Source organism: Tenrec ecaudatus, chromosome 16 (genome assembly GCF_050624435.1).
Source record: "Tenrec ecaudatus isolate mTenEca1 chromosome 16, mTenEca1.hap1, whole genome shotgun sequence".
NCBI lineage: Eukaryota > Metazoa > Chordata > Mammalia > Afrosoricida > Tenrecidae > Tenrec > Tenrec ecaudatus.
In genome coordinates, this window is record NC_134545.1 from 106,849 (window position 1) to 131,615 (window position 24,767).

At 39.2% G+C, this 24,767-nt stretch overlaps 1 protein-coding gene across 2 annotated transcripts; it reads right to left on the reverse strand.

Moving 5' to 3' along the window:
- Positions 1 to 1,351: 1,351 nt before the first annotated feature.
- ZNF84 (zinc finger protein 84) lies at positions 1,352 to 23,761 on the reverse strand. 2 transcript variants are annotated; one of them, XM_075534778.1, is made up of 5 exons: positions 23,617 to 23,761; positions 17,962 to 18,120; positions 15,836 to 15,943; positions 15,086 to 15,184; positions 1,352 to 9,264 (listed from the first exon to the last, which is right to left on the reverse strand). In XM_075534778.1, the coding sequence occupies exons 2-5, from the start codon at positions 18,005 to 18,007 to the stop codon at positions 7,277 to 7,279; spliced, it is 2,241 nt and encodes a 746-aa protein (XP_075390893.1). In that variant the 5' UTR covers positions 18,008 to 18,120; positions 23,617 to 23,761; the 3' UTR covers positions 1,352 to 7,276. The 2 variants fall into 2 exon arrangements, with proteins under 2 accessions (XP_075390893.1, XP_075390894.1); XM_075534779.1 differs by lacking the exon at positions 23,617 to 23,761 and having other exon boundaries at positions 15,836 to 15,962; positions 17,962 to 18,115.
- Positions 23,762 to 24,767: the final 1,006 nt, after the last annotated feature.

A 24,767-nucleotide genomic window follows, 5' to 3' on the forward strand; every position in this document is an offset into this window, starting at 1 on the left:
CCCGCAGATAACAAATGGCTTGGTGAATCTAATTTTATTTCATTAACATGGAAAACTAAGTTCAAGAAAGAAAAAAATTAATGTCTTGGGCTATGTAGAAACTAATATACGTGTTTAATCTTAGCTATTCACATTATCTGAATAACCTCTCACTTGGAATTTTGTCACATAACTTCGCGACATTCACTTCCTTGAACCTTTCCTTTACCAATTTTTCATTGCCATCCAGTTGATGCTTCTACATCGAGCAAGGGAGAACTGCTCCTGGGAATTTCCTAGACTGTAACTTACGGAAATAGAAAGCCCAGTCTTCTGGCTTGATGGGTTTGAACTGCTGACTTTGCAGATCACAGTCCAACACATAATCACTATGCCAGCAGGGCTCCCAGCCTGGTACAGAGGCTTCAAAAAGTTCACCGAAAGAAAAATGGCAGTTGACACACAATGGCATTTTTCCATGAACTTTTTTGAAGCTCCCTTGTAGTTGTGAAAGCAATTATGTTCCTGTCATTTCCATGCTTATTAATTTATGGCTAATCTTAGGCATATAAAAAATTCTTTAAAATGTACAAAACTGAATCCTCTATATCCTTATTCTCAAACTTTTCTTAGCCTATGCTAATCCAAATGTCATTCTTTGTGGGTCCTCAGGCTGTGAAAAAAAAAAAATCCAGAGCTTTTATTTCCTTGAATAGTCATTTTAAGTAAGATGCTCTCGATAAAGAGAATCTGGATGATGCCACCAGTTAAGCCACTGACGTCAGCAGAAGTAACTGAATCTGAAGCGAATGTAGAATGGATAATGGGAGAAAACAGGTGCAGCAGTCAATGTGGTTAGCCCCACTAACCTTCCTTTCTTGGGTTTACCCTGAAGAAGAGACCACCAGACTCATAGAATGTAACACAGCTCCTCAAATGTAATACAGATGAGGATCTAAGACGTGAGAGACAGAGTATGGTGGCCATGGTGATCTCTTCAAGGAAGGGCTTGCTGCCCAGCTCCAGGAAGTGTGATCAGAAAACAACCTCTAGCTGGCAGGTTTCTCAGAGTTAATCACAGCAGAGTTGCTTCACCGAGGTGGTTCTTCTCAATGCAACCTGCTGCTGTTTACGAAGCAGTGCAAATTTAAAAAGGCCTAGCCACCTTCAGCTGATGACACTTTGATGTGCAATTTTTGCTCCAGAATTCACAGTAGCTTTGTGAGATTTTTGTCAACTTTAAAGAAAAAGTTTTACTTTAATGTTAGATTATTTCCTAGTCGCCTACTTTACAGGTGTTAATCTCTAATAAACACTTTGCATGTTGCCTTAGTTATTGAATACGATTATAACAAAAATACAAATGGGCGGCTTTATCAAATACATTTATTGTCTCACAGTTGAGGAAGCTAGATGTCTGAACTCAGCTTGTTGGCTCTGAAGGAAGGCTTTTTCTCTGTTCACTCTGGGGAAGGTTTTTAGTCTCTTCTGAACTTCTGCTCCTGGGAAATCTTCACAAGGCTTGGTTTCTCTCTTCCCCACAACCTCTGCTTTGCTCCATTGTTTAATCGTTTGACTCAAAAGTGACTGATTTACATACATCCTAATCTTGCCTCCTTAACAAAGACAGTCCATGACCAAATGGACTTTACAACCACAGGCACAGAGAGATGGGAATTTTCAACATATATTTTTAAAGGTACACTTCAATCCACAACACAAAATGTGTCTCATTAGCTGCTTCCAGAGAACTCAACCTGGGACAGTGTTTCACTTTCTCTTATTTGGTTGAGAATATCTCCACTGCAGGAACATACTTTAAAACAGCTGAACAAAAAAAAGGGTGTGTGTGTGTGTGTGTGCCACTACCCTTTTATAAAATTTACTAAGATAATTGGGGTATTATCACAGAAACATTAAACAAGGCAAGAAGGGGGAGGCGGTGAATCTAGTTATCAATTAAGACAGCTTCTTCATGCTGCCCATGATGGTTTCATTCTTCTTATTGCAGACCATATGGTAGAAAACATAGCCACAGGTAAACCCAAATTAAAATACTACAGCTTCAGCTCCTAAAATTACATACACACATAAACTGTCTTACTGTTCAAAAGCACTTTTAAGAGAACAAATAAAGCATGTAATGATTATATTATTATAATGAGACATATTTGTACAGGTTCATAAAGGTCAAACAACCATTCATAGAAACATAAAGTCAGTTGCAAATTTTCAAAAGTATAAAAATGGTAGACATTTTATGGAACTATATGTAGCTTAATGAGGTCAGAAAATACTGTGTAGGGGGAAAGACAAAGTATTTAAAAATGGTGAAGAGATAGGCACAGATTTGCATAAAAGTTTTACACACTATGAGAAGATTACACTTTCTTAAGTCAATTAACCACGAACTATTATGACAGGGGAATGTAATCAGAACTATACTTAAAAACATGTGTGTGAAAATAAACTAACAGAGAAGAACAAAGGCACGAGAAATTTTATACACAGTTGTTACATGATAGAGATGAATTCATTAGCATTCAGGCCAGTTCTAGGGGTTTGAGATCTGAAAACATGTTGGGAGCATATTTGTAGATTATCAAATCCACTGAAATTAACAACATGGATTTTTATTGCTGGAATAACCAAAAAACAAAAACAAAACTGAGGCCTCAAATATGGATTCCAAATGTCTTGACTTGATCTATATTCTATTTAATATACAGTTAGAGGAACGAGGTATTCTTTGGGTACATCCCAGGGCTCTGTAAGTGATCTTGATAACAACTACAGGAACACATGGATCTATAGAGAGATAACTGTCAGAAAATAACAAGAGTACACACAGGAAAAATGAACAGCAGGACCTCTGAAATTTACCTCAATTTTTTAAACTATGCCTCCAAAAATACTCATAATTTGGTAAAATAAATAGATGGGCCTCACTAGAATTGTGCACAATTCCATATCTAGAAGAAACAAAATGATGAGACATCCTTGGCTTCCTGTACTACTCCATCTCAATGTAACTTACTGTGAGTAGCAGAATCAAAAAGCCATTTTAACATTAACATCAGTTTTCCAAATTTTCGGGAACCCTATGTTGGACAAGGACTTACTATAAAAAGGACCTATAAACTTACACGACTTGACCAAAAAAATGGCAACCCAGTAGCCACAATCAAAGGGTGAAATGGCTTGGGCAGCTTATCAAAGAAACCATCCACACAGCAAGCAAGCACATGAAAAGTTAGTCACCCGTTTTCGCCATGAAAGAGCTAGAACTCAAAACCAAAGATGATAGGACCCTACCCTACTCAAATGGGAATAAGTTCCACAAAACTAAAAGTGTTGGTGAGTTACTGAAACTGAAACCTTTGAGGTGGTACCGATTACTGGGATCTACATATAACCTCCTCCCTGGGGGGCGGACAACAGAAAAGTGGGTGAAGGGAGACTTGGGACAGTTTAAGGTATGACAAAATAATAATCTACAAATTAGCAAGGGTTCATAAGGGAGTGGGGAGCGGGGAGGGAAATGAGCTGATGCCAGGGGCTTACATGGAGAGCAGGTGTTTTGAGAATGATGAGGGTAACGAATGTACAAATGTGGTTTATACAACTGATGTATGTATGGATTGTGCTAATAGTGTGTGAGCCGCCAATAAAATGATTTAAAAAGAAACTGAAACCTTCATTCATTCCAGATGGGTATGTAAAATGAGGAAGCATTTCTACTTGCGGTGTCAATTTGGTAGTTCCTTAAAAAAACTGAACACATGTCTATCTTGTGGCCCAGCGATCACAAATCTGAGTATAGAACCAGAAGTGGGGGATAAAACAAAGTACACCGGTAAACTAACGTTCACCACAGCACTTTCCACCATAGCCAAAAGATGGAAATAAACTAAATGTTCATCAGCTGCAGAATGGATAAACAAAATGTAGCACAAACATGTAACGAGCTATTTTGCAGCTACAAAGGGTAATGCAGTTCTGGTGAATACCAAAGCATAGATAGAATTTGAAAACAGTATGCTTATAAAAATACACCAGTTGCAAAAGGGAAACAAAAATATCAGCCCACAATAGAGAAAAAAGGAAAACAAAGATTATCGGAGAAGCCCTAGTGGCATAGTGGTTACATGTTGTGCTGCCAAACACAGATCAGCAGTTCAAAACCACCTGACTTCCTGTGGGAGAAAGACAAGACTTTCTACTCCTGTAAAGAGCCTTAGAAATCCACAGGGGCAGTTCTATTCTACAGAAATGACAAATGGCAGTGAGTTTGAAGGACAGGAGGCAAGAGTAAAGGGGAAACTGGGGGGCAGCATTTATTTTAATGGTGGTGGAATGTTTTGGATAATTAACCATCCTAGAGGCACAACCTGAAAGAAAATGTAATCAATGCCAATGATTTATAAATCAATGCCAATGATTTATGAATGCCATAAAAGTGAATGTTTGGTTATATTTAATGATGATCAAGAAAAAGAAAAGACTTTCCTCTTGATGTGAAGTTTGTTCAAAGAATCAAGAAGAAATTCATGGCCATGTTTTCACTGCTGACCAACAAAGTAAAAAAACAACATTATGAATCTAACTTCTAAATCAGAGCTCTCTAACTATACTTAAAACTGTACAGAGCTACCAGGAGGTGTAACAGAATTTATCTGGGTACTCAGAGAAGATCAGATATTCTGATGAATCAGAACCCAGCACCTTCTTATGAGTAACAAATACTTGTTAGAAAAGGAAATATTTTGTTCTTGGGTTTTCAGTCTATCGGACTCTGAGTATTCAGTCCAGCGGGGAAAAAAATAACAGCTTAACTACTTAATGGCTAATGTAATAATACAGAATTGAAGTGAGGAAAATGAGGAAAAAAATAGTGAACAAAGATTTGTGAACTCAATCTCTGGGACTAAAGATGAGATTCGTGATGGAAGGGGAAAAAGCGGGGAAAAAATTAAAAGAAAAGTCAGAAAGTAGGATGGAGAATTTACCCTATAACTATTTGACATTTAGGGATATCTCGTTACTCCAATCTAATAAAAGAATGCTCTAAAGTTAGGGAGAAAAATAGGACTATAAATCTGAATATGAATAAAGATTTTAAATTTGAGTTTCTTCAAAAAATATGTGTAAAACTGGATTTGGCTTTGAAATGATGGTATATTGGCTAAATACTTTAAATGAGAGTAATCTTGTTATGGCACAGAATGTTACCCACCATAAATATGCATCAATTTATACACAAGAGCAAAAGTTAGACTCTTCCAGGTTTGAAATCAAGCTCCCATGCTGAACACCTGAATTTCATCACCATAACAAAAATAGACCTTATCAAGCAACACTATAAAGCAAAAGTAACAAAACTGTAACTTAAGAATTAGTTTCCCCCCCCCCCAAAAAAAAAAAAAAGAATTAGTTTCCCCATGTTCAGTAAAAAACATACCTAAAATTGCAGGAAGGCAAAAACTGTAACTTAAGAAATAGTTTCCCCATGTTCAGTAAAAAACACACTTAAAATTGCAGGAAGGCAAAACAGGGTTCTTTGAATATGTCAAAATTGGCCCCGAATGAAAAATTATCTTTATTTTACATTTTCTGAACAGTGAGTCTAATGTGGGTCCACCTAATTTTTCTTTTTTAACAGAAAACATCAACAACATAACACCAATACATTGTCTTCCACATTTCATATTAAGTTGATACACAAGTTATATTTGGTTTACACTTGACACTTCAGTGTATGAAAGTGTCTAACTAAAAGAGAAAGAGATTATGCACAGCACATTTTTACCATTTACTTCATTTTTTCCTTATTCCATGGCAAGTATAATTATTTAAGCATGTTTATTAACAGTGTTTTACATGAGCAATTTCTAAGGTTCTGATATTACAGAAGACTTTAATTTGGGATTCCATCAAAAAAAACTATCGAGTTAAGAAAAAAGAAATTATCAAGTAAAACAAAAAAAACGTGTTGCGTCCATCTGACTCATAGTAACTTCATGTGTGGCAGAGAACTGTACCCCACAAAATGTTCAACAGCTCACTGCTGGAAGTTAATCATTAACTCTATTTATCCAAGTAACCAATAGGAGGATTCAAAGGCCAACCTACTGCTTAGCAGCCAAGCACATTAACCATTTGCATCTCCTGGAGATTCTAGTAACAATAGGCCTATTAATTACATGTGCAAACAATAAAAGGGACATGGTATTGTTACAGACTACTTGGCAATTTGGCTAGATGCTGTTAAATTGACTTTGCATCAGAATGACTCAATTTGGAAGATTAGAAATTTCCCACCTTTTTTTAAGGCTGTAATCTCTACAGAACCAGATTGCCAAATCTTTCTCCTAAGGTGACACAGGGGGAGTTCAACCAAGCAACCTTCCAGTTAGCATCCAGGCACCTAACTGTTTTGCTACCAAGACTCCTTTATTTGGAGATAAGTTCTGATATATCAGTGCCATTTTCATATAATTAAAATGACAGTTTGACACATCAGAGTCAGTATAAGGCATATGCATTTCATGCACCCAATTATTATTCAATTATGAAAGTATACATGATTCAATGAAAATAAGCCATAAATATTACTAAAGAAATTCTTATTCAGATATTGCAATGATATAATTTATTCACATATCTTAAGACATACTTAATTCAAAATGGACAACTGTCAAACGTTTAGAATTGGCTATTTTTGTGTGTCCATGTCAATAAGTAGATTCCTTTCCTTAGAGCATTACTTGTAATGGAAAATGTTATCAGTGTCTTTCAATTGTTAGGTTATTCCACAACATGAATTCTCCACAATAAAAGATAGCTAGATCGTGTGCAGAAGTTAGCCCCTATTTTAAAATTTCATGTAATATCAACTCTGAACTTCTGAGTGTATAAATGAGTTCTCATTTCCTGAAGATTGTAGCCCACTTACTACATAGTAAGTTAATCATTCATAGTAGCAGAAGTATTATCAATGGGAAAAATTCCAACAATTAATAAATCTGATCTCAAGAAAGTTTTCTGATATTCAAAGGTGGCATAGATTTTCTCCTTGTGAACTATCTTTTGTATGGACATCGACTATGCTTGTACATTGTGAAATTCAGTGCATTCATAAGTGTGCTTAGCTGCTAAAACCTGAATAACCTTATTTAAAATTACTACTATAAGGGACTTATGACACATAACTTGGTAACTGTTATCTGAACAGTTTACACTAACTGCACTTTCAGGGGAGCATATAATCTGTCAAATACTCATAATAGCTGTAGTTCTATGACCTCTTTTTTGTGTGAGTCCTCTGATGATTAATGAGCTGTGACTTCTGAGAGAAGGCTTTTGAGCATTCACTACATTGATAAGGTTTCTCTCCTGTATGAATTCTCTGATGATTAACAAGCTGTGATTTCTGAGAGAAGGCCTTCCTACATACACTGCATCCATAAGGTTTCTCCCCTGTATGGGTTCTCTGGTGTGGAATGAGATGTGACTTCCGTGAAAATGCTTTGCCACATTCACGACATTCAAAAGGTTTCTCTCCTGTATGTATTCTCCGATGATTAATGAGACTGGACTTCTCCCTGAAAGCCTTTTTACATTCACTGCATTCATAGGGTTTTTCTCCTGTGTGAGCTCTCTGGTGTCTAATTAGCTCTGATTTGTCAAAGAAAGCTTTCCTACAAAAACTACATGCATAGGGTTTCTCACCCGTGTGAATTCTCTGGTGAGTATTGAGCTGTGATTTCTGGGAGAAGGCTTTTTCACAGTCTCTGCATTCATAAGGCTTTTCTCCTGTGTGAGTTCTTTGATGAGTGGCAAGACTTGACTTCTCACCAAAAGCTTTTCCACATTCACTACATTCATAGGGTTTCTCTCCTGTATGCGTTCTCTGATGAGATATAAGATGTGACTTCTGACAAAAGGCCTTCCCACACTCACTGCACACATACGGTTTTTCTCCTGTATGAATTCTTTGATGATTTGTGAGACTTAATTTTTCACTGAAGGCTTTGCCACATTCACTGCATTCATAAGGTTTTTCACCTGTGTGAGTTCTCTGATGTCTAACCAACTGAGATTTCCTGCTGAAAGCTTTCCCACATTTATTGCATACAAAGGGTTTTTCTCCTGTGTGTGTCATCTGATGTGATATGAGATGTGACTTCTGAGAGAAGGCTTTCCCACACTGAAGGCAGCCATGAGGTTTCTCTCCTGTATGAGTCCTCTGGTGGTTAATAAGACTTGACCTTTCTCTAAATGCTTTCCTACATTCACTGCATTCATAGGGTTTCTCTCCGGTGTGTATTGTCTTATGTCTAACAAGCTCTGATTTCTCAAAAAAGGCTTTTCTACAATCACTGCACCCAAAGGGTTTTGTTCCCGTGTGAGTCCTGTGATGTGTAATTAGCTGTGACTTCCTGCTGAAAGCTCTCCCACATTCTCTGCATTTAAAAGGTTTCTCTCCTGTATGAATCCTTTGATGGTTGATGAGGTTTGACTTTTCACTGAAGGCTCTCCCACATTCATTGCATTCATAGGGTTTTTCTCCTGTGTGTGTCCTCCAGTGAGACAGCAGATGGTACTTCCTGGAGAAGGCTTTTCCACATTCACCACACTCATATGGTTTCTCTCCTGTATGTGTCCTCTGATGGGATGTGAGCTGTGACTTTTGGGAGAAAGCTTTCCCACACTGGCTACAGTCATATGGTTTCTCGCCTGTATGAGTTGTACGATGTGTAACAAATTGTGACTTCTGGGGAAAAGTTTTGCCACATTTACCACAGTCATAAGCTAATTCTTTTATATGTCTGCTCTGATGTTTCATGAGACTTGATTTCTTGGTGAAACGTTTCCTACATTCAAAACATTCATAAAGTTTCTCACCTAAACGGGTTTTGTGATAGATGACAATCTGTGATTTTCTGTAGTTTATTTTATCATATTTATCACATTCATATTTTAACCAAGGGTCCGTTTCCTCAGGCTTGGTGTTGTGAAATAACTTATCAAAGACATTGAAGTCATCAGGCACTGTTTTTTTATAATCAGCACTTGGAATAATTAAATCTAAATGATGTTTTAAAATTATTCCATCTAAATCATCTTCACTGTGTGATTTCCTTACAGGAACAAAGCTCATGCTCAGATTGACTTTTTTCCCAAATGCATCACATTCATGACTTCTTTTCATATTTTTCAGTTTATCCTGATGCAGGTTATCCTGATGCCACAGCACATGACCATCTACTTGCCAGACTTGCTCTATAAAGAAAACAAAAACCTGTAATTTTTTCTAAGCCTGGGATTCCTGAACAAAACATGAGAAATGTTATGCTGCTTTTAAAACTTTGTTCTTAGTCTGAAAGAAGATGCAAGAATCACGTCTGTACTCTCAGTAGTAATGTCACCTGTCAAATGTGCTTGACACACTGGATGGATGTATGGATTGTGATAAGAGCTGTATAAGCCCCAAATAAAAATTACTTAAAAAATCATCTTTCATTGTTTAACATGTTTAAGGAAAGAATGTTAAAAATGTTAGTGTTAAAAATGAAGGGCAATAAAGTCAAACAAGAATTGCTGGAAGAAGTATTGATCTCAAGCAGAAAACAAATGTTTTGAGAATGATGATGGCAGCAAATGTATAAATGTGCTTGACACAGTCGATGGATGTACGGACTGTGCTAAGAGTTGTACGAGCCCCCAATAAATTGATTTTTAAAAAGAAAGAAAAGAATATATAACAATAGCTTTAATAATACAAAAGATGATCACTTCCCGGCCTTTTGGCTAAGATCAAGTGTAATAATACAAAAGATGATACATGGCATAAAGTTTCCTATGACTAAAATATATATATATATTGATCCAGTCATCTCAGAGATTAACTCAGCAATACCCAGTAAGTGCATACTATACTCTAGGCAACGTGTGATATACAGAAAGACATAGAATGAACAGGCCCGGGGGGAGCTGGGAGGGAGGGGGAAATAAAAAGAGAGGGCCTGATGCAAAGGGCTTAAGTGCAGAGCAAATGCTTTGAAAATGATTAGGGCAAAGAATGTACGGATGTGCTTTATACAACTGATGTATGTATATGTATGGATTGTGATAAGAGTTGTATGAGCCCCTAATAAAATGTGTTAAAAGAAAAGAAATGATGATGGCAACATATGTACAATATGCTTGATACAAATATGGATTATTATAAAAGTTGTATGAGCCTCCAATAAAATTATCTTTAAAATAAAAAAAAGAATGAACAGGCCCTTGCAATTAAGAAATTTATATTCTAGTAAAAAAGATACATAATGAACAAGTATTACTAAACAATGTAACTAATCAAAGAAATTGAAGAGATTTGATAGAGTAATAAGCAATAGGCAATTCACAAGCAAGGGTTTAGAAATATTGTTTGTGATTTGCCCTCATTCTTATTGTCAGAAAGTTTTCATGGAACTAGCTGTAACTGTACATAAACTAAAGGGTAGTCATTTCATCAGAACCAGAAACACATAATGGTCTATGGTGAGAAATGGTGTGCAACAGGGTAGGGCTGTTTCATCATTCTTATTCGCTCCATAAGCTGAGCAAACAATCTGAGAAGCCGGAACATATGAAGAACAGCCAATCAGGACTGGAGGGCGGCTCATAAACCATATGGAATACACAGATGACATAAACTTGCTTGCTGAAAGCTAACAGGACTTGAAGCACTTATTGCTGGTCAAACACAACAATATTTAGTACAGATTATACTGCAACATACAGAAAACAAAAGTCTTTTTTTTTAAGTCTTTATATACTTTGACCAATTAAAAAACAGCATGATATGAGAGAAAAGACTGCAGCTGCCAAGGTTTTCCCTTTACTTAGTTAGATACCTAATCAACACTCACGATGCAGTGGTCTTCACTCAAATAAAAAAATGCTACTTTGAAAATACTACAGTTTGGTTCTCATGCACACCTTAGTGCTCAATCACCTCAAATTTATATGAGATGTGGGTAGTGAATAAGACCAAAAATAAATGGTGCATTTGCATTATGGTGCTGTCAAAAAATACTGAATATACCACAGACTTACAGATGCATGAATAAATGTGTCTTGGAAGTATTGTCAGAAAGTTCTTTAGAAGCAAAGATGGCAAGACTTCATCTGGACAGACTATGAACAAAAACCAGTTCCTAGAGAAGAACACCATGCTTTGTAAAGTAGAAGGTCAAGGAAAAAGAGGAAGAACCTCATCGAGATACTCTGACACGGTGGTTACAACAATGGGCTCAAATATAACAAAAAGGTGACGATGGCCCAGGACCAGGCACTGTTTTGTTCTCTTATTCACCAGGTTGCTATCGGTTCAGACAACTCAATGGCACCTAACAACATACACATCTCCAACAACGGTATCAAGAAAGCAGTTATCATGAAACATATTTGCTGTTCTTTCTGGGAGACTTCACATAGCTTGCTCACTGCACATTTTTTATGTCTAGAGCTGGTTTTCCCATGCTATCCTGTACCATATCTCTTAATATAGCACTCTGAGAGAAAAGCAAATAAGGAACCATGCATAAGAATACCTCTAGATTCTCCTTTGCTGATCCCACATCACTGTCATACATGTTAGTTGTGAGTACAACAACACGCTTAGCCATGTGATTCTTTCACATGACTCTCTGATCATGGGGGTGTTCTTACCCAAAACCCATTTCCATTGAGTGGATTCCAACTCATAGCAATCTTAAAGAGGGGTTCCAAGGCTTTGAAGTCTTTACAGCATCAGCCAGCCTCATCTTTCCCTTATAGAGCTGCTGGGGGGTCTGAACAACTGACCCTGTGGTTAACAGATCAACATGTAGCTGACAACTACACCAGAGCATGTTGAGAGCGGTCTCAGGGGACCCCAAATACAGTGCTTATTTGTATAATTCTGGAAGCTAAATTAAAAGATGACTTGCAACAAATATAAGCATTTAATGCTTAAATATTGAATCTTCTCAACTAAGTCATATGCTTCTGAAAGCAATTTTCTAGATTAGATTACTGAACTTTACATTTCTTTTTAATAATAATTAAAGTGGGCCTCAAATAAATGGGGTACATTAAAAGCACTGGAAAAAAAAGGTTCAGCATACCAAATACAAAAATTACATAATATACCATTTCTACCAAAGCATTTTCTGGTAAAGAAGCCATAATGCTTTTGAGGAGGTGGGGGAGAAATCCCCGATTAACCTTATAAATAGCCTGGCTAAAATAATCTGTATTAAAACAATGCTTTATGGTGAAATTTACTTAGTTTTTATTATGTATTCTATAACTGAAGCAAAGAAAATAAATAAACCCTCATGCCTATCTGTGCAAACATGTTTCAAGACACACCCAACAAAAATATCATCATATATACTGAGATCACAGCTGAGACAAGGTTTTAAAAAAAAGGAAAGACTAATTTAGTTGTGATGGAAACTGAGAACTTGGAAGAAAGTGTATGTGGCCTGCTTCCAGCACTCATGACCACAGGGCCTGGCACGCCATCCCTAGTGAGAGGCACCCCTCCAAAGGCCAAGATATACCAGAAACATTTCGTGACTATTAATGCAGTGAGACTATTGTATGTAGAAAGGATTAAGCATTTCTAAATAATGAAAAGACAGGAAGCAAAGGTTCAGAAGCAATGTACAACATGCTTCTGCTACCAAGTATGGAAACATTAAGATACATTTAGATGTTGGTCACAAATTCGTGGTGCAAAAGTAAAAAAATGTCCAAGGAAGAAAATGTAAAACTATAAAACGCTTGTCTCTGCCGTTATCTCAGTATGTATGATATTCTTCAATTGGATATGTCTTAAAACTTGCTTGCACACATAGACAAGAGGGCTGTCTGAAGAAGAAACCACACGTCTGTAGCACGTATTACTACCCTTGCTTTGCTTTTACTTCTGGGTCCCTCAAAAAACATGTGTAGCTTTGGGGACTAGATCCTGTGTACACAAGTGGTTACCCAACATCAGCACGTGGACTGCTGGCTAAGACCTTTCTTGGGCTGTAAATGCCTACTTGGTCTGTGTGCAGGAGATGCAGGAAGCTGTAAGAATTGAATAATCCCAGGCATAACATCAACAAATAGGAGGATATATACCAATAGCTAGCTTGTCCCTCAGGAAATTAAGACTTAGGCATGTTGGCTTAAATTGTCATATAGAAGTGCTCAATGTTTTAGAAAATCAAGTATGTTGGTATTATACCTTGTTTAATGAATTATTAAAATCTATCTTTCTATGGATCTATCTAGCAATTTGACAGATTCAGGAATTTGATCATCTAGGCCTAGTTTTAAGTAGAATTTAAGGAAATGTTTTCTAAAATTTAAAAAGATATTTAAAAAAGATATTTTCTAAAGAGCAAAACACTTAAATCAAATACAGAGATCAGTAAGAGAGGTAAAAAGAGATTATTTCATGTATTCCATGATGTCTAAACTATAGAAAAGCCACAGTAATATCTGATTATAAAAAGGAAGATAAAGACATTGCATGGGTTAGAAAGCTTAGTACAACTAGGATACCAATACATCCCAACGCAATATATAAACTCAATGCAATCCATATAAAAACGCCAAAGTCTTCTCTGCAGAAAGGAAGATGCCAAAAAGGCAAGGGGGTCTTGATTACCTAAAACTCTCTTGAAAAATAAAGAAGTAGGTTAACTAACACTTCTGGATTTTAAAGCACACTATAAAACTACAGTCATGCACACAGCCCAGACTAGTATAACAACAGACATGCAGACTAATGGGATAAAACAAAGTCCAGAAATAAGTCATCTATCGATGGTCAACTGATATTCAACAAGGGTGCTAGGGAAGAGTTTTCTCAAAATGGACTAGGAAAACTGGATTTCCACATCCACAAGCATGAATCAGGATCCGTGCCTCTTAACATTAACACAAAAAAAGTGAAGAACTAGACCAAAGACTTAAATGTGAAAACCAAAACTATAAAATTCTAAATGACGGAAAAAAATATTAGAAAATACAGAGAATTTGAGACCTATAGTTTAGCTATTGGTGATCTGAATTGACAACCAAAGGCCATACAGCAAAAGACAACATGGATCACACCACATAAAAATTAAACATTTTTACATCAAAGTACTTTACCCACAAAATGAAAAGACAACTTAAGATCGGGCAAAAAAATTCAAGAACCATGCATCACATAAGTCTAATATCCTACACAAATATGAAACCCCTACTATGTAACTGAAAAGAGAACAACCACCAAATCAGTAAGTTGGCAAATAATTTGATATTTCTCCAAAGAGGAGATTCCAATTGCCAACAAACACGTTGGAACTCAAAATTAGTAGCCATTAAATTCCAAACTCAATGCTTTGGTGTAACTTGACTCATATTGACTCTACAGGACAGATTCATATTGCCCCTGCAGGTTTCTGAGACTGTAAATCTTTACAGGAATAAAAAGTCTCATTTTCCTCCCACGGTAGTTTTGAACTACTTACCTTGGGGTTAAAAACCCAACATGTACTCCACCAAGGTTCCTTTAAGACAGCTGCACATCAAAACCACAATGAGCTAACACCTCAGTAAAACATAAAACAAGCAAGGTGGTAATGCTACGGAGAAACAAATCCTCAACCACTGCCATTGGGAATGTCAAATGGAAATGTGGAAAATAGCTTGGCAGTTCCAGAAAACATTGAACATAACAAAACTACCATATAACCCAGCAATTCCTAAACCTACCTAAATACCAAGATTAAAGGTGGAATGCAAACCAAAACCTATCCACCAGTGTTAACTGGAGCACTTTCATAATGGCCAAAAGGTAAAAAACACCAAAATGTCCACCAACAGAGAAGTGGGTAAGTAAAATGAAATTCAGATCTACGGTAGAATATCATACAACTATAAAGAAAAAAAAAAGTTCTCACACATGCCACCAACGTTTTAGAGATTTTGAAAAGAGCTGTTTGAAATATATTTTAAGTTGCCCAATTCATCAACGACCAACTGACTTCCCCTTCTCCCACCTGCCTAGTTCTCACGCACTCACCTGGAGAGTCTGAACTTGCAACTTTTTCTCCACCTACTATCCAGGGCTCTTCTCCTTGTTCCAGTTTGAAGATCACATCTGGCTTCATAACCTCATACCCTATATCAAGGGAAATCATAAAGGGCTAGGACACAACAGCTTTAAAGTCTCTGAAGACCAAGCAAGGTTTAGCTTCAGAGTTCACCTAATAAAACTTCCCATTGTTATCTCAACACTGTAAATAATTTTAAAAGATATAATAATGTCATGCCTGGTGACAAATAAGAACAAAGAATCTTTGACTTCTATGATTCAAGTCCAAAACCGTTAAGCCTATCAGAGGCTTTGTAGCCATCCTGACTGGGTTCAAATACAGGGTCTTTCACTAACAGGATCTCAGCCTTTGGGAAAGTTACTTAATCTCTCTTTCCCTCAATCTTCTCCACAGGAAATAATGATAATTAATAGTACCTGCTCTAGAGAATTGTTCTAATGATTAAATTAAGCTAAATGTGGCATATGATTAAGTCAGAGGTGTTAGGCAGTAGTTCTGCTGCTACTACTATTACTGTGTTTCAGAGGTTGAACAATGAGATTATGAGTTCATTATTGGACGGTGAGATCCAAATATTTTCTTTGGTGTCATGATCCGAGATACCTTAATCTCCTAAATGAAAGTCCCAAATAAGCGTTTCAGAAGCTGTAGAGTTCACAGCAATTGATAAGAGAAAGGCAGGTTTGGGGGCCAGCACTGTGGGCAGCTTTTCTTACCCAGTGATATGAGGCTGCTGTAGTTCTCCAACATGACATCCTTGTATAAGTTCCTTTGATAGGCGTCCAACAGCTGCCATTCCTTCTGGGTGAAGTCCACTGATAAATCTTCAAAGGATAAGGTCTCCTGTAAGAGCACAATCCTAGCAAATGTAAAGGAGTCCCCGGGACTTGGGAAAGAAATATCAGGACTTGGTCACTTTAGTCGTTTTAGCAAGAGATAAGGGATGCCTACTATGTTCCTATCATTGCATTTCACTCTGTGGGAGAAAATGTCGCCGTGCCAGTTTTCCACCCTGCAAGTTGCACAGCATATGAGAGCTGACATAAGTGCCTTTCAATCCTCTGAGCCACCGACAATATATTTACTGAACTTCAAATGTGTCGGGCACCGGAGGAGGTAGCAGCAAGGAAAAGACAAAACAAAATCCCCCAGAGCTGCAGTTTGTAATGACCACCCACGTTGAGGGCAAGATGAGGCTTCCTACTTCAGTAAAGAATGACCCATCAGTCTTGGAAACCCACAGGGAGTTCTACCCAGTCCTTCGGATTGCTGGGTTGGAATACACTCAATGCAATGAGTGTGTACAAGAGGTATTAATTTTATTACAACTGCCCAAATTTCCTGAGCCAAGTTGAGTATTAGTCCCAGTAAATCGGTTTCATTCATAAAAGTATTACTTCAGTAATAAATAGTCAAAAAGTTCTTAGAAAGTAAACACCAAACGTAGAGACAAACAATGCAGCTGAGATTGTCATACTGACTGACCCAAAGACCCTTACATTAGGTCAAACCCAATCTCTCAAATGTTGTATAATGTTGAATATTACAAATTTTATATAAACATATAACAGTTTCATTTATAAGTTAATGTTGTATAATTTTTACTAAATAAGTTATCTTTTAAAGAAAACGTGTGGTTTTGTTCACAACTCAATGTGACACGTCTATAGAGAGATGTGTACAAGACATGTCCACAAACCTAGTATTTTTTTAGTGTTTTTTTTTAGATAAACTCTTTTTTTTTTTTTTTAAACAATTTCAAACCTAGTATTAATACAGGGTTAATAGGGACAAACTCTAGATATAGTATAAAAGAACCAAGAATCTCTCATTACAAAGTAGAAGTCTTTGGTTCTGAAACAGATAAATATCAGAAATAAAGCCAACTCTGAGATTCACTTACTATTTACCACGAACACTGAAACATAAACATGAACTAAAAGACAACTTTAGCAGATGGAATTTTGAAGCACTTATATGAGATGTGTACTAACAAAGATGTGATTTGCAATCAAGTATTTCCCTTGGCTGGCTATGTGATTTCAGGCCAAAGCAAACTATGGGTTTCTGAACCTTAGTTTCCTAATAAATTATTCTACATTCATGCTGACAGGTACTATCTAGTTGGATCCACTTCACTGCCATCAAAAGCGAGCCAGGGGCAGACATGTCCTTTGAATCCTGAAATCTCTAAAACCAGACCTAAGTTGGAAAATGACAGCAGGAGCACCCAGAGCATGAGACAGAACAGCGGGTTTCCTGACCGGTGGGGCAATAAGTTGAGTGCCGCCACAGGAGACTCCCTTCTGGTGCGGGTTACCTCCAAGCCTTTAAAATGGGGAAGCTAGGTTTCTAGACTAATGGAGTTATAGCTGAGTACTTCAGGACAGGGCTACTGGCAAACAAAATGCACTGTAGGCATGTATTGGCAGCACTGAAAGAGCTTGGTAACATTGCCCAAGCAGGGCAGAGGTCAAAGAGCAATGTGGCTGAAATGCCAAACACCAGAGAAACGTATGTCTGCACACATGGCTGCAAAGTGGCACTTCTATCCTAAGAACTGTATCCTGAACATTTCTGATCCTGAATTGTAACCTGCTGGCCTCTCTGATAAAGCTCATAATCCTGAGTATGGACTGTGAGCTCTGTGTGGCCATTGCAATGAATTATCAAATCCAAAAGAGAAACAGAAAATGCCATGGGAAGCACAGCTGGTATCAGAATTGGTAAAGGCATCCTTGACCTCTACCTCATAGGAATCTATCTTGAGTTGATGTTGAGTTGAATTTTCTTTTTGACTTATGAAGCCAGAGATCCGATGCTGCCAACCCCATTAACCTACCATCAAGTTCATTGATGCTTTCTTCAGCTATACTGAGCCTCCACATGAGTCAACCATTGACTTTCAGTAGCAAGAACCAGCTCTTCAGGAATGGATTGAGGTGCTTGCTATTAGGGACCAGCAGCAACAAAGAATGTCCTGTGGTAGAAATGTGAAGTCCTAGAAGAAAAGATTGAAGGAAATCTTACATGGAGTCTTTTGGGGAAGGAGGTGTGGCTTTAGGCAAATTGAGTAATGTTAACACAAATGCTTCGTTTCCTATGATATAGAAGTGATTTCCCACCGCCCACGCCAATCCTTTCAAAAGGATTGCTCAGGTGAAAACTGGGCAAACAAAAGGTCAGTCCACCACTTGTTCTACCACTTTCTCCTACGATGGTCGTCTCTGTTACCATCATGCTGGAAACTCGGCCACCTATATTTTAAGTCCCAGCAAGGTCTCTGATGGTAGGTAGTTTCAGTGCAGCTTCCATACTGTTAAACTAGATAGGAGGACTTGGAGACATGTGACCAGTGAGAGTCTGATGAACAACAGCAGAACATTATACGGTAGAGTGCGCAGACAAGGCCCTCACCTAAGAATGCAATCAAATTCTGACTGCGGAAGAACTGCCTCCTCAAAGTAGAGTTGACCTTAGCTTTCGGGATCTGTATTAGCTGATGTGGCACCACTCAAAATGAGAAGAAAACAGCTGCAAACATTCATTAAAAAGTGGAATGTATGAATCCATGTAAAGACTGACATTCTAGGCATTCATGGGCTGAAATAAACTAATATTGGCCATTTTGAACCAGACAATCATGGCTTACTATGTCAGAAATGGCATTTTATTCATCACCATCAATTTGTATTGAATTAAAGGACAAGTTACAGAACAGCACAAATGTCAGTCTCCTCAACTCTGAGACCGGAAGGTGGTGCTCAGCTGCCACCTTCCGGTCTGCTCTGAAAAGGATATTTGAAGGTCCTGTACAGAATGGGAGAAAATTAGTCAGACAGAGAATGACTGGGCCCCCAAGCCTTCATCCTTCAGGTCTGCAACTGAACTCAATTCTGTATTAGAAAAATCAATCGTTTAAGATCAAAAGAGCAGCACTGAACTCAGGACAAAGATTAGAAGGCTAGGAAAAATGGAAAAAGAAACACAGAGAACAAGTAGGGTAGATAATGGTACCTTGAGGGAATTGGAATGGCTAAATTAAACAGAATTTGTATGAACTGCCAAATATAAAACTACATTCAATTCAGTAAGCCCTTACTAAATTCACAAAAAGTTAATTGGAAAAAAATGTGTCTCAGACCAAAAGATCAACAAGTTCAAAAAGGAAAATAAGGAGATAAGGAGCCAGGGAAATTGGAGTACTAAAAAGAGAACCAAGTACAATTACAGAGAATGTCTGACAGACTGTGTTACACATACCTAGTGCCGTGCGCGATTTATGAGGAAACTGTCAAACGGTTTAATTTGCTTTTAAACTTTCACACCAATCTGAATCTCTCTCTCACACACACACACACATGCATACCTTTTAGGCAATTTAAAGGCAAATAAACCCGGGGATAAAGCCTACTCAATATTTTTGTGTGTTTTTCTTTTTGTTTCATATGGTGTTTTATCTCTGATATATTTGTCATGGTGGGTAGCCCTCTTGAATTGTTGCTGTATGTGTTTCTGGTTTGGGGTATGTGAAACGCAGGGCGGATGAACCCATAGAGACAACAAGTAGATAAGGGTTCCTTGGGGATACAGTGGGAGAGAGTGGCTAGCGGGGACCTGACACCAAGGAATTCAAGGAGAAAGAAAATATTTTAAAACTAACGGTGGTAGCAACTATATAATACTGGTTGCTGTGACTGAACTATGGAATGATATGATTTCTCTATTAGCTCCCAATAAGACGGTTTTGTAAAAAACAAAGAATAAACTCCTAAAACTAAGGGGGAAAAAAACAAGCTATTTTCAAAAGTATTATTTTCTTCCCATTAGCCTTTTCCTTATTTTTGCTTTCATTTTATTTTCACACAATAAAAAAATTAGGATGGAAAGAATAAACCGTTTATCATTTGAAACATTACCTTAATCAGATACTTAAATTTTACCAAGTAATTAAAAGTTTTCCTTTATAGTCTTATTAAAAACTACTTGCTGAGGTCTAAGTGAATTTCTGGGAGAAACTTCACAAATCAAGGAGTTTATTTAACTTTATTTCATTTATTTAACTGATTTAAATCAAGGACATTTCACTTTGCTGCAGGTAAACTCAAGCTATAGCAGCTTTCATGTCAGACCACCACAATAAAGGAAGCATCGAGTGAGTCATACAAATTTCTCGTTTTCCTTGTGTGTATGAGCTATCGCTATATTACATGGTAGTGCATTACGTGTGCAACAGCATCATGGAAAGTATGAAACACAATGAGAATGTTCAAAATGGGGCACGAAGCAAGCACACGCTGCCAGGAAAAGAGCCCACCTGCTTCCCTGCTGCAGGGTTGTCACCACATTGTTTTTAAAGGAGCTCCAGCTATGAAACAATGAAGCAAAGCTCAGTCAGAGGAGGTATGCCGATGCACAGAAGAACGCAGAATCTACAGATGGTCTTACTTTGCTAGTTAAGTCAATGCTTTCTAGAGCTGAACCTGGAAGGAGAATGTATGTCTTGAAAAACTCATATCTGGCTCTTAGCAAATGAAAAACTAAGCCCTTCACTTTAGATTTCTGTACATTTTAACTTTTCTTTTACCCTGGCAGCTTCCTATATCACACTGTAGCTCTCCTTTCCTACCTCTCACATCTATCTTCAGAAGAATAAGGCTTGGCCATCATTACCCAGTAATTCCACTCTTCAGCAAGTTCTATGGGAAATTCAAGGCAAAAGTACATAATAAATGAAAAATAAACTTGTTTACACTGACTGGGTGCCAGACAATATTTTTATATACCACATTTTCTTTTTTTAACCTATCTGGCAACCCATTACATAACAAGTGATAAGGTACAGATAGGTTCAGGACTTGTCCAACATCTATGCCATGGTCAGCAAGTGGACTATCTGAGCTACCTGACTATAAGTCCTTTCCAGGGCCAGTGATCATGCCCTTTATAACTGGTGCCAAAGATGGGGTAGGAAGGATGGGTAAAGGCTTCTGGTGTCCCTGTTCTTATTCCCAGTACCAGAGAAACATAGTCCCCAGTGCAGAACCGATAGTACCACAGTAGACACAGAATAAAGCAAGAAAAAGAAGCTTTGAAGACGCCACAGAATTTAAACTCCACACTTTGCACAAAATAGTACGAGTTAAGGAACCATGTTTAAAATACACTTCAGTGACTTTATGAACAAATAAAGTGTATCCCCTACGGGTTCTTCATAAGAAGTGTAAGTAGGTAAGACACAGAAAAGTGGGCAGGGTGGCTAAGTGGTTAAGCACTTGTCTGCTAACTGAAAGGTCAGCAGTTCAGCCTCACCATCTGCTGTAAAGATACAGTACTGGAGACTCTGAGGGCCATAGCTAGACTATATGGTCAAAGATGATTTGGAATCAAATCAATAGTGACAGGTCATACTAAGGGTAAGGTACCTATTCATACTAGCCACAGGATTATCAACATACAAATGCTAAGTGACAAATGAACAGTACTGATTGTTACATAGAGTAGGGTGCTGTTTTCAGCAGAGATAAATAAATATGAGGGGGCTTCAAAAGTTCATGGGAAAATCCCTTTATCTTTTAACAGCATGTACCACAAACTTTTGGAGGCCCCCTTGTACAGATATAGCATTGTATATGGAAGGTCACACACCATCTGATTCCTCTAAGGAGGCAGAGGAGCAAGGAACAATATATTTATTGTTTATATTTATCAACGTTATTCTTTTGTATTACATGCACACATTACAACGATTTAAAAAGTAAAATCAAGTATTTGAAAATGAAACGAATGGCATCTGAGTTGGGGTAAAAAAAGGCAATTTCTTTCCATTCCCACATTTTCAAATGAAAAATCTGATGAAGGCAATTCACAAACCCCAAAACTTGTAGGTTGCCCAAAGTAAGTGAAGGAGCCGTCTGATGGGGCCCCCCTCCCACAGCTCAAACACAACAAAGGTGCTAATTGAGAAAAAACAGGCAGTGTTTCTCCTTCGGTTGCACACAGGAACTCAAAGGCACCTAATAACTCCCACAGCAGTTGCTGTCAACATTTTGTTTGGGCTTGTTTTATTTTTTCAAGGAGAAATCCAAACCCACTGCCATAGTCGATTTTGATCCATCTCACCCTCTAGGGCAGAGCAGAACTATTCCTATGGATTCCAAGGGCTGTCAGTTTTCATGGAAGCAGACAATTTCATCTTCCTCACAAGGCGCAGCGGGTGGATTTGCTAGCCTTGTGGTGAGCAGCCCAGTGCTTAACCTACTAAGCCACCAAACTCTTTCCAGAGACAGTAAGGCAGTGCTGGATGACAGCGTGATGGGGGAGGGATACCAGAGTCCTAGCAATTGCGCTGTTCTTCCTAGACACTTAAGAACCAATTCTTTCTCTTCCGTCCTGCATCCCGTCGCTTTGATCTGACTTCATTCAGCGTTGAAGTCCGGGACAAACACCCCAAGTGGTGGCTCTATTCGTTGGGAACAAACAGCATGACCTTTTAAAAATCAACTTGAGCCCAGCTATTACAAGATACGGTGTCTGGGGTCTTAAAGGCTTTAAGTTAAACAAGAGACCATCTGGCAGGGAAGCAACAAAGTCCACATGGAAGAAGCACACTAACACTTGTGATCACAAGGTGTCCATTGGATCGGCATCAGAAGACCCCAAACAATGTGGATGGGGTCTGCAGACAACTAGACAACCTCTTGCAGAAGGCTCACAAGGATGGGAAGAGCCAGCCAAGGTGCAGTGTGGCACCAATGAAACACACAACATTCCCCTAGTTCTTTAATGCTTCCTTCCCACCACTATCATGACCCCAGTTCGATCTTACAATTCTGGCTAGACGAGAGCATGTACACTGGTACAGATAAGCGCTCTTGACACACAGAATCCAAGACAGATAAACCCCTCAGGAACAGTAATGAGTAGCTATGAGGATAGGGGAAAGCTGGGGGAGAAAGTGGGAATCGATCACAGTGATCGATGGGCACACATACCCCAGGAGGGATGAACAATAGAAACAAGGGTAAAGGGAGACAGTGGACGGTGTAAAATATTAAAGTAAAAATAATTTCTAAATTATCAAGGGTTCACGAGGGTGGGAGGGTAGGGAAAAAAAGAGGAGCTGATATACCAAGGGCTCAAGTATTACGAAAAATTTGTGGAAATGATGGCAACATATGTACAAATGTGCTTGATACAATTGATGTATGGTCTGCTTTAAGAGCTGTAAGAGCCCCCCATAAAATTATTTATTAAAATAAAAATAAACTTGGAGGGAAATATCCAATAGGTACAAAGACCCGGGGCCAATCAGGCCGCGGTGAGTGAGGCAGGTCGCAGGCAAGGTTTGCGGAGTCCCCTTCTTCACTCATTCACTGGACCCTAAAGCACCCTGCTCGACTACCTCCACCTCGGGGCCCCGGCACCCTCAACACTGAGCCAGGGGCTCGCAAGTCACCCTCAGCAAGCACCACTCCGCACACAGGCCCTCACTCACCGGGTTTAAGCGCAGCCCTGATCCTGCAGCCTCGTTACGACGCTGAGCCCAGGCCCGCCCAGCGCCCACGAGCGCTCGCCCGCCCCCGCCCCGGGTGGCCGACCCTCTCCAACCCACGACCCCGCCCCGCCCCTGCCAGCCTCATCGGACGCCGGACCCCGGGGTGCCGCGCGGATCGGGTGGCTCCAGAGGGCGCGTGAACACGCCTCCTGCCCCGGCCCCAACACACTCACCCCTCAGCCCAAACTGAGGACAAAGGGTAAGGGCGCAAGCCGAAAGCGCCGGTCGCCCCCGAGTGCGCGTGCGCGAGAGCCAGGGCCCGCGCAAGTCTTCCCAGAGTCCCGCTCGCCAGCCGCGCCCGCGTCGCGGAAGTGCCGGTTGCCTAGAGACGAGGATGCCTGCTGGCGGCGCGGCGGGCCGCCAGAGGGGCAGTCTGTGGACTCTACGGGGGAGAAATGGGCGCGCCTAGAGGAGTAAAAGGAAGCCCGGGGTCACCTGAGGAGTTAAGCAACCGGTTATTAACCGATAGGTTGGCGGTTGGAGTTCCCCGTGCCCGCCCCGCACCCCGGCCGAGACCTGGAGATTTAAGTTGCCATGAAAACCCCTTTGGAGCTAAATTCCATTTCTGACACACAAGGAATTCCCACGAGGAATCAATTTAATAACCACTCGCTTTGTTTCGATGCCACGCTTAAGTCTGGATATCCCTCACTTTCCAGCCACCGGCTCTGCTACCTCCAGTCACTTCCCTGGTTGCAGACTATCCCTTAGTGGTCTTGACTCACGCCTCTTGCAAACCAGCATGGCCTCACTTGCCCGTTTACAGCAGGCAAGGGAGTACTAAGGTACGTCACTTGGAACCACACACATTTCTCCCAGACCCCAGAGTGTTGGAACAGGAGCTCTTTCATGATTGACAACTCTTCTCCTTCCCTGATGACCCTTGGACACAAGACTTCCAAGCAGATCATGAGTAGCCTTAGTTCTTAATTGTGGGAATTTTGCTGTGTGTCTCTTTGGAAGACTAGGATCCCTAACCCTGCAAAGGCCAGGGAAAGGAAGGGAAGACAATGTCCCCCAAAGCTCACTAGGAGTGAGGATAAGCATCACCAGTCCTTGTTCCAACTCTTAGGGTTCTGGATCCATATTCT

Coding starts and splice junctions, on each gene's coding strand:
- ZNF84 (XM_075534778.1), bottom strand. CDS start 18,007: ATGTGGAGGCTCAGTATAGCTGAAGAAAGCATCAATGAACTTGATG. Junction 15,185..15,835: donor CAGCAGCCTCATATCACTGG/GTAAGAAAAGCT, acceptor CCCTTGATATAG/GGTATGAGGTTATGAAGCCA. Junction 9,265..15,085: donor TGCAAGTTCAGACTCTCCAG/GTGAGTGCGTGA, acceptor TTTTCTTTATAG/AGCAAGTCTGGCAAGTAGAT.